Source organism: Mustela lutreola, chromosome 3 (genome assembly GCF_030435805.1).
Source record: "Mustela lutreola isolate mMusLut2 chromosome 3, mMusLut2.pri, whole genome shotgun sequence".
Classification (NCBI taxonomy): Eukaryota; Metazoa; Chordata; class Mammalia; order Carnivora; family Mustelidae; genus Mustela; species Mustela lutreola.
In genome coordinates this window covers 137303651-137319971 of record NC_081292.1, presented here as the reverse complement: position 1 = coordinate 137319971, position 16321 = coordinate 137303651, and the positions used below count along the sequence as shown (strand labels likewise).

The 16321-nt window shown below is 36.8% G+C and overlaps 1 protein-coding gene across 3 annotated transcripts in view; it reads right to left on the bottom strand.

Moving 5' to 3' along the window:
• TTN (titin) overlaps positions 1 to 16321 on the bottom strand; it is a 282606-nt gene that overhangs the window by 114770 nt on the left and 151515 nt on the right. For 2 of the 3 annotated variants that reach the window (XM_059166913.1, XM_059166914.1), the window contains 21 exons: positions 14558 to 14644; positions 12581 to 12664; positions 12361 to 12444; positions 12151 to 12234; positions 11941 to 12024; positions 11757 to 11834; positions 11268 to 11351; positions 10728 to 10814; positions 10393 to 10470; positions 10133 to 10210; positions 9843 to 9926; positions 8341 to 8424; positions 8023 to 8103; positions 7455 to 7529; positions 6915 to 7034; positions 5348 to 5416; positions 3284 to 3364; positions 2275 to 2346; positions 1573 to 1665; positions 1035 to 1097; positions 136 to 225 (listed from right to left, as the gene is read on the bottom strand). In XM_059166913.1, the coding sequence (XP_059022896.1) occupies positions 136 to 225; positions 1035 to 1097; positions 1573 to 1665; positions 2275 to 2346; positions 3284 to 3364; positions 5348 to 5416; positions 6915 to 7034; positions 7455 to 7529; positions 8023 to 8103; positions 8341 to 8424; positions 9843 to 9926; positions 10133 to 10210; positions 10393 to 10470; positions 10728 to 10814; positions 11268 to 11351; positions 11757 to 11834; positions 11941 to 12024; positions 12151 to 12234; positions 12361 to 12444; positions 12581 to 12664; positions 14558 to 14644 (1740 nt within the window). Of the gene's footprint in view, positions 1 to 135; positions 226 to 1034; positions 1098 to 1572; positions 1666 to 2274; positions 2347 to 3283; positions 3365 to 5347; positions 5417 to 6914; positions 7035 to 7454; positions 7530 to 8022; positions 8104 to 8340; positions 8425 to 9842; positions 9927 to 10132; positions 10211 to 10392; positions 10471 to 10727; positions 10815 to 11267; positions 11352 to 11756; positions 11835 to 11940; positions 12025 to 12150; positions 12235 to 12360; positions 12445 to 12580; positions 12665 to 12747; positions 12832 to 12943; positions 13031 to 14557; positions 14645 to 14844; positions 14929 to 15011; positions 15096 to 15207; positions 15295 to 16321 lie in introns of all 3 variants that reach the window. The other variant, XM_059166916.1, reaches the window with a different exon arrangement.

Below are 16321 nucleotides of genomic sequence, written 5' to 3'. Positions count from 1 at the left end.
TCCAGAATTTATTACCCTTCCCTCCCAGCTGATGATGCCTCTTTCAACAAAAGAGGGTCTGCATTTTAATGAAGGATGAAAACTTTTATTAAGCCACCAAAAAAACAAACAAAAAGAAAACTGCAGAATAACTACCTGCTTTCTTTCCGACCACGGGCACTGTCACTGGGGCAGCGATGGGGGTGGGTGCTGGCTCCACGGGAGGCGGTTTGATGACTTTTACTTCTGTAAAGAGATGTCCATTGCATTAATGTGTCCATTCATCTCTTCCTAAAATCTCATTTGGTGGCCTATTTGTCTTTTCTGATGTAACTTTGAAATTTTCAAATCACTAGTTTTTCAGAGAATAGTATATTCTAACTAGAGCATGATCTATATACAGTATAATGTAATAATGTATTCAACATATCCCAATATATTTAATTATATGGAATAAAAAATAATATACTCTAAAAATACATTGGGACATTATAAATCCTCTGAAGCATGCTGACTTTTACTTCCTTGTTTTTTTAAATAACTACATATTTGTTAAAAACAAACAGGCTCAAAGCGGTGTTACTTAGACCAAGTTCCCAAAATGGGACTTAATACCCAGTCTAATAGCAGTTTCAACCTCCCTACAGATATGTGACCTTAACTGGTCCGCCAGCAAATTTCTCTTTCTATCAGTGTATTGGGTCCTCTCTATCTCCCCAAAGAAAGAATGAGATCATCTACATGATAAAACAAACAAACAAACAAAAAACACCCCCCCCCCCTTTTTGCCTCTAGCAGACAACCTCCTCTGCAACAATCCTTGTCTTTTGCTCAAGACTATCCTGTCCTCATCCTCTGTCTATAAAAACCGCCACTCTGCATTAACTCCTTGGAGTGCCTCTCTATTCAACAGACAGGGTGTGCCCTCTTCACGAATTATTTTGTGAAAGCCAGTTAGATCTTCGCATTTGCTTGGTTGCATTTTGTTATCTGACCCATTATTTGTAAGAAGCATGAAGGAATATGCTATTGACATTGGAGTTGGGCTTGCTTACCTGGTTCAGGCTTTGGTTTTGGTTCAGGTCCAGGGAGAGGTATTGCTGGCTTAATTTCAGGCACTAAAATAATTCACAGTTGTAAGCAGGTTATTTGAAGTTTTTTGTTTTTTTTTTTTTTTTTTTTTTAAGACTTCTGAAGTTTTTCACAAAGTTAAACCACAATTAGGCAGACCTAATACATCTTGGGAGATAGTGGAATTTAAACACCTATGGTCAGTATATCAAGTATCTGATCTAAGTTTATTTTGCATCTGAAACAAAATACTTGGAAAATATAGTAATGCATTTTATTGGTTCTAGTGTTATGCATCTCATTATCCATTTCCCCCCTAGTGCTTAAAACTTATTTTAAATTTAACAAGTGGGTGGTCATTAGCCAAGTGCACCTAAGAGTGAAATGATAAAGAAAATGAAAGCATATGCGATAAGTAGATTAAGGGCCTGTGTTCAAATCTTAATGCCAGTGTGATGGTTTTTTAAATGACGCATATTTGTATTTTTAGAGACAACTAAGAAAGTACCATTAAGTTTGTACCTTTAACTGGTTCAGGAACTGTCCTTTCCCTTTTTGTAACAGTAGCTGGAGGTACTTCAGCCTCTGGAACAGCTTTCGGAGGTGGCTCTGGTACTTTAAGAGAATGAGATTATTTTCTAGTGTTATTTGAATACTTAGAAATCAACAGACCTGAAATAATCAAATCAAACTATTTTTCGAAAGCTCTCTGAATGGCTTTTAACAAAACCTTATATTATATCAGTTCATTTCTATTTTCTCCCCTTGACTGTGCCTCAATTTATTTTACTCCACCCACTTACATCCCAACTCCGTGAGCTCTCCCTTCCTAAATCACTTCCATAACAGTTTCCAATAAATACACCCTTTGAGAATAGGCTAATGATAACAAGGAACCCCATTAAAAGACCCCAAGTTCTGTGCCACATTTGCCAACACCCTCCTATGAAGCTATTTTGCAGCTGACCTGATTATTTCATAGTCACTGCTACCAGAAAAACAAATGGCAAAGTAGTAACAGCAATGAAGTGTGGGAAAATACATGGATGGATATGAAAATTACTATAAAGATATTTAAACAGACAGCAGACGATGGAAAGCACAGACTGTTTCACAGACAAAATATGAAGCTATGTGTATATTTAACTCCGATGATGTTTATAAGATAAACCTTTTGTTAAATGTCCATTTTGTTAGAAGATAATTGTTTACTGAGATTCCTACCTGGTTTTTTAATTTTTTCTAGTTTTTTAGGTTCTACTTTAGGTTCTTCTTCTTCAGGCCTTTTTCTTAGAACTTAAAAGACAAAAAGGTTTATATGTAAACCAAGACAAACAAACTAATGAAGATGTTGAACACACCTGACAAATGCAAATAATACACAAAGCAAGGAAAATGAAAAGCATGCGACCTGGTACACTGGCCAATTAGCCTTTATGCTAGAAGTGCTTGTTTTTTGTTCTTGTTGTTTTTTTTTAAATCAAAGGTTGTCAAATTATTAAAATAGCACTGGGAGTCACTTTCCATCCATGTACATAGACAATCTGTTGTTCAGAGACAATGCTGTTGCAAAAATGACCAAAACACCAAATGAATAATTTGAATAGTAACAAACTGAATTCATAATTCAACACTGGTAATATAGGGAGGAGTATTTAAATAAGTATAAATTTACTTAAGTGGAGATATCCAAAGAAATGTAGTCTAGATACCCATAATTCTGTGTAAAGAAAATGTTAGAACTTGATTCCTCATCTGAATATCTTGCTTCCAATTCTTTAAGATTTTATTAGTAGGAAGACATGTTTAGTTTTTTTTTTTTAATATTATTTATTAGTTCTGATGATTCTGTATCACACTTTAAAACTGAGTACTGAATTTAGACTTACAAAGTTTGGTCTGATTTAGAATATTTAATAGGTTTAGTGTATTTTACTGCATAATTTGACTATGAACATGACAGCTGGGGTCATTATTATTAGCTTAGAGTATGATCAATTTAGTTATATCTATGCATGTAAACTCTAAAACTGTGAACGCTCACAAAATTTCTGTCTCCTTTTTAAAAAAGCTATGGAAATGATAGCCTTCCCAATTTTCAGTGCAATTATAAATGAATTTTGATAAATAGGTAATCCGATTAAAAGAAAACCGAGAGACAAACATTTTTGTAAGCTTTCAGGCCTATTTTTTGTAAATTTAATGCTAACAAAACAACTGAAAAATACTATACCGCTTTTGAGAACAACTTCTTCCTTTGGTTGAGGTTTAGGTTCAGGAAGTAATTTGCGAACTTTCTTTTCACCTCCAGGCACTTAAAAGAATATGATTTCAAATTTTGAAGTAAATTCATATAAAAGTAAATTTCAACAAGAAAAAGGTCTCTTTCAAAACTAGTTAACTATAGTGCATGATTTTTGTTGCAAAATAATATCACAGAATTTAAAAGCAAATAATATACTTCAAATTATTTCCTATGCAAACATTTTTCTAGTCTTGTGACAAATTGTTGCATTTATTGCAAACAAATATAGTCAACTTAAATGAGGGTAGATGTTATTCTATATTGACTTTATGAATCTTTGATCAAATACAGGGTTCTTAACAGTATCCTTGCCCTAATCTATAATTGTAGATTGTTCAAATCTACATTGGTATCTCCGCAACTGTCTATTACATTAAAATGATACTGGTGTTCACGTCATTATCCAATCTTCTCCACAGGTGAGAGAAGAACCCAAGGGATGTGGCTGATGACCTTGATGTTGGGAAAGGACTACTCTCACTTTCTTAACTGAAGGGAAATATCGTTTCTTAAGATCTCCTTTTTGAAATAATACTAATCTAAAATTATAGAGCTATAGAACTTAAGAGCTGGTGTTGGAACTCATTTTTAAATAAGAAAATGTTCTTGACTTTAGACTAAAAGGGACCCAAGGAATTCTAAGTTCATCCCCTCTTGCATCTTTGGTGACTGTTGGGTGTGATGGATGATATTATATGGAGCAGCCTCCTCCTTCTCCTACAATCCTCATGGATTTGAGTGGAAGAAAAAGAAATGCTTGGTGATGGCTGACCCACCTTACCTCTCTAGTGATGTAGCCAATGAAAGTCAGTTTGAAACATTATTGATTTGTATAACTTAATGTCCTATTTGTTTACTCATGTGAAATCTGAGCTTTTAGGTATTTCTAAAAAACTTCCTATTTGGTCCTGTAAGCAGGATATTTGCAATTTATTAAGTAGGTTTTTTGTTTTGTTTTTTTTTTTTTTGTTTTGTTTTGTTTTTTGAGTAGGCTCTGGAGCCTACTCTTTGCTTTTGTTTTTCTGTATTATCATTTTATTTTTAAGGTCTTACTGACATTTGAGACTCTGGTACAGAACACACCATTACAGGTATTATTTTTAAAATTACTAAATGTCATTACATGTCATTTTCATATTTAAGTGGCTCTTCCTTCATTACTAGTTAACAGCCATAGTAATATTATTTTGTGGTATCCATTTTATAAGTCAGAAAATGTATATTCAGAAAGGTGATTTTTCTAAAATTCCAGAGTGAATGAAGAACATTCAATTTATGGGTCTGGATATGTTAATTACTTAACTAGAATGCTGCTACCCATTTTAGTTACTAGAAAAATTAATAACTTTATTTTTAATAGAAAAATTTCTAAAATTTAAGATCCATTTATTTTCTTTTAGGGTCTAACTTTGCTCATGGAAAATACTGTGTCAAGAGAAATGAATTTTGAAAAATGACCTGCAGCAATCCTGAATGCTCCCTAAAGTTCCCAGTGAGATCTGTATGTCTGAAAGAACGTCTTGGAGTCTGTGATGAGAGAATGACAGGAAAGCCCTAAGGAAGTCCCTACAAATCATCTCAATAATATAGAAGGAGGACATGAGTTACTTTTAGTACCCTAACACTGGCTAAAATGCTGTTGTTCAGGTGAAATTCCAAAGCCTTCTTCTATTAGCTCTCTGCATTTTAACCTAAGGTGTATCCTGAAGCTAATTTCAGCTAACCAGTAACATTTAATATTTTTAAGTCGAGGAAAATACAAGAAGACATATGTAGATGAAACAGATAAACAATATCCATGAATGTATGAAATTTGATGGGAGACAAATGAAGCAACACTTATGAGCCAGGGCCATAAAAACTATAAAAATATAAGAAATAAATGAAACTACTCTGATTTAAAAAAAGAAAGAACATTCTAGAAGACAGGAAGAGGAAGGAGCCTGATAGAGGGATGCTGCATAGAAATGCATTTTCCAGATTGTGAAATACCTTTCAGAGGCTTAAGCTCCACTTTTTCGGGAACTTCAGGTTTTTCAGGAACTTTCTTCTTTGGAACAGCTTTAAAGAATATAATCTTAATTTTATTATTTGTATATTTATACTAATCTGAAGCAAATTATTAAATATCTGCTCCAACAGTCAAAACCAAGCTTTGCTTACAGCCAAACAGCACCAATAACAGCCAAGAGCAGCCACCAAAGAACACACAAGAAGCGTTCAAACCATGAAAACATTGCCCTTCTACTCTGATGGTGAGTAGTAAGTTTAAGCCTGGTAGAGAAAGAAGATAATTTTTGTTCTTTGCTAGAAGAAGAAATTTTCCTTTAAGTATAAATTTATATTAAGGAAAGTATATTAAGCGTGTGTCTTCATGGAGTATGAATCAACAGGTACCCTTGTAAGATGTGCCCATTTTCTATGGCTGACTGAAAATGCCAGAAGTTACCCCTACTGGCCAGTAGAGATAAAGAGAGGCAAGAATCATGAGAAGCAGTTTTACTCTGGAAGATTCTGGCTTTGTACGCGTATAGGTAAGCATGGGAAAAGTGCCCAACTAAGATTATACCTTTTTAGATTGAGAAATCTCACAACACTAACAATAAGACAACATTGTATTACCATAAAAAGAGTAATATGCTTTTACCAGTTTACTTGAGCTTTTAAAGATGTTATTTTTTTAAGGTTTTTTTTTTTTTATCAGATAGAGATCACAAGTAGGCAGAGAAGCAGGCAGAGAGAGAGGGGGGAAGCAGGCTGAGCAGAGACTTGGGGCTCTATCCCAGGACACTGTGATCATGACCTGAGCTGAAGGCAGAGGCTTTAACTCACTGAGCCACCCAGGCACCCCTAAAGACGTCATTTTAAGAATTAAGTAATACTGTATCAATTCCAAGAAATATCTAAACACAAAAAAGGATGAAGGGAAATTTAACAATGAGAAGAGATGCTGGATACAAAATGTATTCATCATCACTCTTTCCGGCTGCTCCACAAGACAGTTTGGGCTTTGGTTAAGTCGCAAAAGGAAAAAAAAAATGGGGTCACAGTGATGGGTCATTCATATGCTTTCGTTTGATGGTATATGAGCACATATCAGCTATCAATGCCATAAATATATTTCTTATAGTATATTTAAAAACACATGAAATTCTTTAGGAACAAAGTTTTGGCTTTTGTATAAATTTGTTACTGCAACATTAAAAGTTTCATGCAACGTTTTCTCATACATTCCAAATGTGCAAGATCCCAAAGATAGGCATAGCAGTCGCACTCTGAAATCAGAAAACCCTTTCTCCATAAGAACGTTAGCTGGACAGCTCCTGCATCCAGATGTCCCGGAGGAAGGTAGCAGTGAGCCAGGCTGCGCATTCCGTCAGGCATTCCTGACAAAGCACGCGAAGGCAGCGAAAAACACGGGTCTCTATGCAAGTCCCACAGCTCCATCATGTTTGAAAACACACACTTTTAGAAATCATACATGTCTCACAAGCACCGTTTGGTTGGCTGAACAGAAGTTTGAAGCAGATTAGTAAAACTTGGCAGTGGCATTTTATACCTTTAAGTTGGAACATTTTCTCCTTCACATCTTCCTTTGGTGGAGCAGGAGGAGGTGGCGCAGGCTTTGGTTTGAGTTTTGGTTTCTCAATAACCTTCTTTTCAGGTTCAGGTTCAGGTTCTTAAAAGAGTATTTCAGGAGGGTTAGTATATGTGTATGTTAATTGGTGTGTGGATATATAATACATCCAGTAGAAATTTAAACATGTACATATCGAGTAAAAAGTTTACTTTTTACATTCGTAGTAGCATCCAACATCAAATATAAAATAGAATCCAACATCAAACACAAAAATTTAAACACTGTACACAGATGATAAGAAATACGGCAAAGGCGCTGATAAAAACAAAGGAAGTATCCGTAAGACACACTGACATGGGATCAGTTGTACAAATGACATGGATGAATAAGAATGAGATGCATGTTTAAAACAGCGTCTTACATACAGATGGAGAGAGACACGCAGAACAACATAAAACATACATGTATGTGAAGATAAAGACTATGATGGTGAAGAGGGAAGTCCAATGAACTGAATACCTTGAATTGGTATTTCTTCTGGCTGTGGCTCAGGTTCAGGTTCTTCAGGCTCGATATATTTTTGGATTTCACGTTCTTTAAAGAATGTTGACAGAGGATAGGAGATTGTGAAGTTCTTCACAAAGACTCATACAAATTTCACAGAGATGTAAAGATTGTAGTCACAAAAACAAAAATATACAATTCACGCATATTCATTTTTACAGAAAAAGAGGAAAGATTTCTATTACACTTGAACATTTGATTAACTACTTTATTTGATGTATGTGGATGGCAAATGAGATGACTTGTAAAATTTGATGTGGGGTTATTGTTTGAGAATCCAGTGCAATTTTTCCAGTTGTGCCTTGTAAGCTGTATCTTTGGGAATTATTAGTTACTATTAAGAAAAGTTAAATATTCTACTTCAAAAGAAGTTTATTTGAAAAATAAAACAAGCACATGCTGGAATGCTTCTGTATATAATTTCAAGAAAGAATGCCACCCTATGAATAATTTTTTTTAAATTTCTGGCTGGAGTCTTTAAGAGACTAAAAAAATTTATGTTTATACATATATATATATATACCTTCAACAGGGGGAGTCACTTTTCTACCAATGGTTATAGATGCTTTTTCTTCATACATTATGTCCTCAGGAGACTCTTCAACTTAAAAAACACAGTATTATATTTTAGACTGTATTCACAGTAGAATCTTTCAACTGCTAAGTTATAACATATCAACTTAGTTATACTCTATAACATATTCTTCAGATGACCCCAAAATACCAACAACTTAACTACATAAAGACAGACAACAGATAAGTACGTAAGACTCATCTACAATCAAAGCAAGATGTTGAAGACAATTTTCATCTTTCCAAGATTTATAGAGCAGCTGTGTACCTTGGACAGGGGGAGCTTCTGGCTCCTCAGGAATAGGAATGGACTCTTCCTTTTCTGGGATGATTTCCTTTGGTACTTGAGGCACTTTAAAGATATTGATTTGGTTTATTAAGAATTTAGAAGATGTGCAAGATTCTGCAAACAGCAGGCAAAGAATAGAGTGGAAAGAACTTTATCTTACAAGACTTAGTGGGGAATATGGCTTTGGAGGCATGGCACCCTTTTGGACATTCCAATTTTATTAACGAGTCTTCTCAGCCTTCTTCATTTGCTTCTCTTTCTCTGTGTACCCTTAAATGTCAGTGTTCTCCACTGGTCTAACTTTGAAGCTTTAAAAAATTGGCTCTACACTCTGAGAACCATCAACACTGCACTCTCTTATTTCTCTTTGGGTGACTCCTAGATCTCCATCTCTAGCTCTGTTCTCTTTCCTAAGCTCCAGATGCATATTCCCAGCTTCTATATTTGAAAAGTGAAAAATATGTATTCACCATCTTCTTTCTAATATTAATTAGGGACCCAATGAACCATTCCCATGGATAGCTAGCTACAACCCTTACGATCATCTTGGGCTCCTCTACTTAATTGTTTCCCTAATAAGACAGCAATTCGATCTCCCACCTCTCTCACTCTTTTCCCATTTCTACCACCATGGATCTTGTCTAGCTCTTAATCACCCTAAATGACTGCAGTGGCTCTTCACTATTATCACTGTCTTCCGGTAGCTAGAACTATTGCCAGTCATCTTTCTGAAGCCCAACCTCCACTCATTCGTGTACCTGCTTCAAAGCCTTTGTAGCTTCCTGTTACCCTCAGAATAAAGGACATGCCTGATACGCACATTCAAAAAACTCCAAAATATGAACCTCAGCTGCTTTATATCCAGATTATCTTTCAAGATATCCCAAGACCAATCCATACTCAAATCGCACAAATTTATTTGAAGGTCCTTGAACGTCCTAGACTCTTCTACCTCTGTGCCTTCGATAAAAATTTTTCCTTTGCCTAGAAAACCATTTTCTCAATTGCTATATAGTATAAGAATCCATCAAAACTTTAACTTTTATTTCTTTCATACAGCTTTCCCTGATGCCTCTGCCTGAAATTTATCTTCCCTTGCCTGTGTTTCTGTAGCCCTTATATTCCTGTGATCACTTCCCGTCTATTAGAGCTGTGCTGTGCTTTCTTCTCACCGGCTTTAAGTTGCTTGAAGACAGGACCAAATCTTATTTTTTCTAGCATGCTGTTTTGTTAATGGTAGGACATTCACCAAAATATGCTGAATTGAGCAGTTTACCCCTCGAATCGGAGGAGGTCCTCTGCTACCACATGGAACCATGTCATCGCACAACTGAATCTCATTTATTTGTTTCTTCCTGCTTATCTGTCTTGTTTTTTCTCTTTGCCCTCATCATTTTCCCTTTTCATCTGTGAAATGTGGTTTTGCATAAGAACCATTATTAAAATCAAAGAAATCTCTATTTTTCCTTCACGGTAGATACCTTTTTCTGGCTGGACTTCTCGTTTTCTGGTAATGGGCACAGTTTCCTTCTTTACTGGAACAAGTTTCTTGGGCACCTCAGGCACTTGGAAGATATTAGTTGTATTTTAAAAAGAGTATTTAGAAAGATTTTAAATGTTAAGAATTAAGAATCTGTAGTTAAAGGAGCAGTATTAAAATTATTGGAACTAAATAAGGACATTTTGTCCCTAGTTACGCAACAACAAGGACAGATAACAGGTTACTTTAAAAAAGCAATGATACTAATGATATCAATGATGACAGGAATACCTTGAGTTTCTGGCATTTCTGGCTTCTTGACTGTTGGGACTTTCTTCACTGGGACAACTTTCTTTGCCATCTCAGGTACTTTAAAGATATTAGTAGCATTTAATAATATAAATTTGCAAGATGCAATATGTACACATTAATTTGACAACAACGTTTAGAAAACAGTTACGCACATAATACAACACAAAATAGTAAGGACTGTCGAATTTTAGACAGCACACAAAAATGAAGCAAATACTGATGTATTTTACTGCGAGTACCTTTAGGAGGTGGAGCTTCTGGTTTCTTGATAATAGGAACTTTCTTCTCTGGAACAATCTTCTTGGGTTCTTCAGGTACTTTAAAGATAGGAATTTCAAATGATTATAATGAAAAGTCTAACACTAATGAATGAATAAAGATCACACCCATCCTTCGGTAGGCACACTGTAAAATCCTATAGCTTTGTGTGTGTAAATGACTTCTGTTCTTTCCAATGAAGTCGAATTTCAAGAAAGAAGAGAGAAGACCCACATTTTACCTTAAAGAAGGTATATAATAGATATAAAAATCAAACCATGTATTTTCCTATACAGTACAGGACCCTGCCTTGTACCTGCTGGGGGTGGGGCTTCTGGCTCCTCTTCCACAACAGGAACTGGCTCTTCCTCTTCAGGAATAATTTCCTCAGGTTCTTCATATACTTTAAAGATAAAGTTAATTGTAATTCCATGTATGGGACAGTATTCTAAAATGCACAAAACACTGAACATAAATACTAGTAACCTTGATTTCGTCCCTTGTTTTAATTAATAACTTTTCTTAGTTTTGTGAAGATGAAACCTATCTTATTTGCACTGACTTTGGTTTCTATTGATCTGAATGCTTGGAAAGCCCTTTTGGAGTTTAATGTCATTTATAGTCACTGGCTCTGTCCTACTTTCTGTGCGCATTTGAGATACTTTAATACAGCTTATGATGCCCTATAGAGAGATCACTGATTGAAAACTCAAATCAGAGCTAATTAAGAATGATTAAGACAAATAATTAAAGGACAGAAAATGACCAAGAGATACCAAATAATAAAAAAGGAAGAACAAGGCTTCAATGAGCAACTGTCTTTGAGTGGCAAGCTCATTAATAGTCTAACATGTACCTTCTGGAGGAGGAGACTCTACTTTCCGGGGAACAGGAATGGCTGGTTCCTCTTCTACGACAGGTTTCTTTGGCACCTCTGGCACTTTAAAGATATTAGTTAGTTTACTTCTGGGTAGTTGAGAAGTACATGAAATTTATACCATCTCTAGTTCACATCTAGATCAAATAACTCAGAGACAAATGCAAGAACAATATTCCCAAGGCCAATATCTGTTCTGAGATCCACAAAGCAATGAGGAAATGTGACCTATTCAGACTAACAAAATCATATTAACAAACTCTTTAATGCACATAAGAGATGCATCAGTTTTTTGTCTGTTTTTAAACCAGTGATGTTATTTAAAAACACTTAAACCTTAAAAATCCAGAATGGCATGTTTGTAATTGTGAATGTAAGAAGTTTGACAAACAACAGGGTTTCCTGTAATAAGTAACTTTTGAAGCCAGAGTGAGTGTTTTCCTGCAGAATCTCATTAGTGACATGTACCTTTAGGTGGTGGGACTTCCGGCTTCTTGGGAACAGTTACTTTCTTTTCAGGAACAGCGGCTTTTGGAACTTCAGGCACTTTAAAGGCATTAATATTTTAACATTATGAAGAGTTTCTAGTAAACATTCATCACATTTGCACAGCACAAACTACTTCCAAAGAATTGGAGACAGCTGTATGTACCTTTAGGAGGTGGGACTTCTGGTTTTTTGGGCACCACTGGAGGCACCTTCTTTTCAGGGACAACTTCCTTGGGTACCTCAGGCACTTTAAAAGATATTAGTTATTTTTAGCTCATAGTTTTAACCACATGAAAAACATTAGGTATAGAATAGCAGTGGAGCCCAACACCCGAAACTTTTTCTGAAGGAGGTTAGTGGCAGTGAGAAATACCTTTCGCTGGCGGTGGTTCAGGTTTTTTGGCAACGACAGCGGGTGGTTTCTTTTCTGGAACGGGTTTCTTGGGTGGCACGGTCACTAAAGATATTAGAATTTATTTCAGAATCAGCAAAGATGAACAAGAAATAAGACAAAAGCTTGAAGGATTTTCAGGGCAAGAGGGGTAGAAAGTTGGCTAAGGCAACCTAGCAGCTGGCCAAGTACCTTTCGGAGGAGCAGCCGGCTCTGGCTCTTCCACAGCTTCCCTGGGAGGCTCTTCCCAGGCAATTTCCTCAGGCTCCTCATGCACTTGAAAGACACAAGCTCATTTTAATGCTAGAGGTGACTCACGCATAGGAAATAGGTTACAAACAGATTTTCACAACACTAAGAAGAGAGTTTTTTTTCTTTTCAAATATAATAGTTTTGATAGTGTCATTATTACCTGCAGGGGGAGGACTCTCTGGTTTGGGAGGAAGAGCCTCAGGCACCTTCTTTTCTGGAACAGCTGCCTTGGGCGCTTCGGGCACTTGAAAGATATTAGTATTTTCATGATTAGACAGGGTAGAGACAAATGGATGGTATCAAACCCAATGACATGGGGATGACTACCTTTGGCTGGTGGGACTTCGGGCTTTTTGGGAGGCATCACAGGCACCTTCTTTTCAGGGACCACTTCTCTGGGAGCCTCAGGCACTTAAAAGATATTAGTAAAATTACACTTAGGAACTGTGAAGATCACTGGAATGAGATATTTTCAAGAGCAGAAGAATTATGTCTCTTTAAGCCTAAGGTTGGTGACAAGTACCTTTAACAGGTGGTGGGACTTCTGGCTTTTTAGGAGGTGTCACAGACACTTTCTTTTCAGGGACCACTTCTTTGGGAGCCTCAGGCACTTAAAAGATATTAGTAAAAGTACACTTAGAGATTATGAAGACGACTGGAACAAGATATTTTTGAGAGAAGAGTTACATCTTTTTAAGTCTAAGGTGAGTGATAAATATCTTTAACAGATGGGACTTCTGGCTTTTTAGGAGGCACCACAGACACTTTCTTTTCAGGGACCACTTCTCTGGGAGCCTCAGGCACTTAAAAGATATTAGTAAATTTACACTTAGGGGTTATGAAGACGACCAGAACAAGATATTTTTGAGAGCAGAAGAGTTACGTCTTTTTAAGCCTAAAGTCGCTGACAAATACCTGTAACAGGTGGGACTTCTGGCTTTTTAGGGAGTGCCACAGACACTTTCTTTTCAGAGACCACTTCTTTGGGAGCCTCGGGCACTTAAAAGATATTAGTAAAATTATACTTAGGGGTTATGAGACCGCTGGAACAAAACATTTTCAAGAGTAGAGGGGCTGTATCTTCTTAGGTCTGAGGTGAGTGACAAGTACCTGTAACAGGTTCAACTTCAGGTTTTTTAGGAGGCAACACTGGTACTTTCTTTGCAGGGACAATTTCTTGAGGAACTTCAGGCACTTAAAAGATATTAGTAGTTTTACATTTAGATTAATGAGGTCAATGGACTAAACATATTTCCAAGAGCAGAAGAGATACTTCTTCTTTAGATAAGGACATGAGTGAATAATACCTGAAACTGGTCGGGCTTCTGGTTTTTTGGCTGGTGCCTTGGGAGATTTCAGTTCTGGGACAACTTCTTGAGCAACTTCAGGCACTTGAAAGATATTAGTAGTTTTAGAGTTAAGTTAATGAAGAGCAAGGGGCCAAAATTATTCTGGAGGAACGAAGAGATATTTCTTCAAAACGAGATCAAAGCTAACATGTACCTGTGACAGGTGGGGCATCTGGTTTTTTGGGTGGTGCCTTGGGAATTTTCTTCTCTGGGATAACTTCTTGAACAACTTCAGGCACTTGAAAGATATTAGTAGTTTTAAAGTTAAGTTAATGAAGAGCAAAGGGCCAATATTATTCTGGAGGAACGAAGAGATATTTCTCCAAAACGAGATCAAAGCTAACATGTACCTGTGACAGGTAGGGCATCTGGTTTTTTGGGTGATGCCTTGGGAATTTTCTTCTCTGGGACAACTTCTTGAACAACTTCAGGCACTTGAAAGATATTAGTATTTTTAGAAGTTATGAATAGTGAAGGCATATATTACAATGATTGGGAAGAGCACAAGACAGTACTTTTCCTTAACGGGGGTATGAATAAATACCTTTAGCAGGTGGTGCTTCTGGTTTTGGGGGCACAACCACAGACATTTTTTTCTCGGAGACAACTTCTTTAGGAGCTTCAGGAACTTTGAAGATATTAGTATCTTTTAGTTAGAGATTATAACAGGGCAATATTGCCAACACATTTACCCAAGCAAATACAATTTATGAGACAGGCGGACAGTTCCATACACACTCTTCCCAGCCCCCTGAAACAGGCGACCAACAACTTGGAAGAATAAATACCTTTAGCAGGTGGAGGTTCTGGCTTTTTAGGAGGAGCCACAGGTACTTTCTTCTCAGGGATGACTTTCTTTGGCGGTACCTCAGGCACTTCAAAGACATTGGTAATTTGTGTTTAGAAAATGTTAAAACATTCCTCACTGTATCATGTCATTATACACTAAGATATTCTCGTTAACTTCTGACTTTCTTTTCTTTAGAATCATATCACCTTTATGTTATCATATTTGTATACATAATTTTCTAGCTAAAATAAGTTTTCTCCCTAGTATATATGGCTCTGACCTTACCTGCAGGAGGAGGACTCTCTGGTTTGGGAGGAAGAGCCTCAGGCACCTTCTTTTCTGGAACAGCTGCCTTGGGCGCTTCGGGCACTTGAAAGATATTAGTATTTTCATGATTAGACAGGGTAGAGACAAATGGATGGTATCAAACCCAATGACATGGGGATGACTACCTTTGGCTGGTGGGACTTCGGGCTTTTTGGGAGGCATCACAGGCACCTTCTTTTCAGGGACCACTTCTCTGGGAGCCTCAGGCACTTAAAAGATATTAGTAAAATTACACTTAGGAACTGTGAAGATCACTGGAATGAGATATTTTCAAAAGCAGAAGAATTATGTCTCTTTAAGCCTAAGGTTGGTGACAAGTACCTTTAACAGGTGGTGGGACTTCTGGCTTTTTAGGAGGTGTCACAGACACTTTCTTTTCAGGGACCACTTCTTTGGGAGCCTCAGGCACTTAAAAGATATTAGTAAAAGTACACTTAGGGGTTATGAAGATGACTGGAACCAAACATTTTCAAGAGCAGGAGAATTATGTCTTTTAAGCCAGGCATTGGTAACAAATACCTGTAACAGGTGGGACTTCTGGCTTTTGGGGAGGCGCCACAGACACTTTCTTTTCAGGGACCACTTCTCTGGGAGCCTCAGGCACTTAAAAGATATTAGTAAGATTATATTTAGGAACTATGAAGACAACTGGAACAAAACATTTTCAAGAGCAGAAGAGATATGTCTTTTTAAACCTAAGGTGAGTGACAAATACCTTTAACAAGTGGGACTTCTGGCTTTTTAGGAGGCGCCACAGACACTTTCTTATCAGGGACCACTTCTCTGGGAGCCTCAGGCACTTAAAAGATATTAGTAAAAGTACATTTAGGGGTTATGAAGACGACCGGAACAAGATATTTTTGAGAGCAGAAGAGTTACATCTTTTTAAGTCTAAGGTGAGTGACAAATACCTGTAACAGGTAGGACTTCTGGCTTTTTAGGAGGCGCCACAGACACTTTCTTTTCAGGGACCACTTCTTTGGGAGCCTCAGGCACTTAAAAGATATTAGTAAAAGTACACTTAGGGGTTATGAAGACGACTGGAATGAAATATTTTCAAGAGCAGGAGAATTACATCCTTTTAAGCCAGGTATTGGTAACAAATACCTGTAACAGGTGGGACTTCCGGCTTTTTAGGAGGCGCCACAGACACTTTCTTTTCAGGGACCACTTCTTTGGGAACCTCGGGCACTTAAAAGATATTAGTAAAAGTACACTTAGGAGTTATGCTGCTGAAACAAAACATTTTCAAGAGTATAAGGGCTGTATCTTCTTAGTCTGAGGTGAGTGACAAGTACCTGTAACAGATGCAACTTCAGGTTTTTTAGGAGGCACCACTGGTGCTTTCTTTACAGGGACAATTTCTTGAGGAACTTCAGTTTCTTAAAAGATATTAGTAAAATTACATTTAAAAATGATGAGACCACTAGAGCAA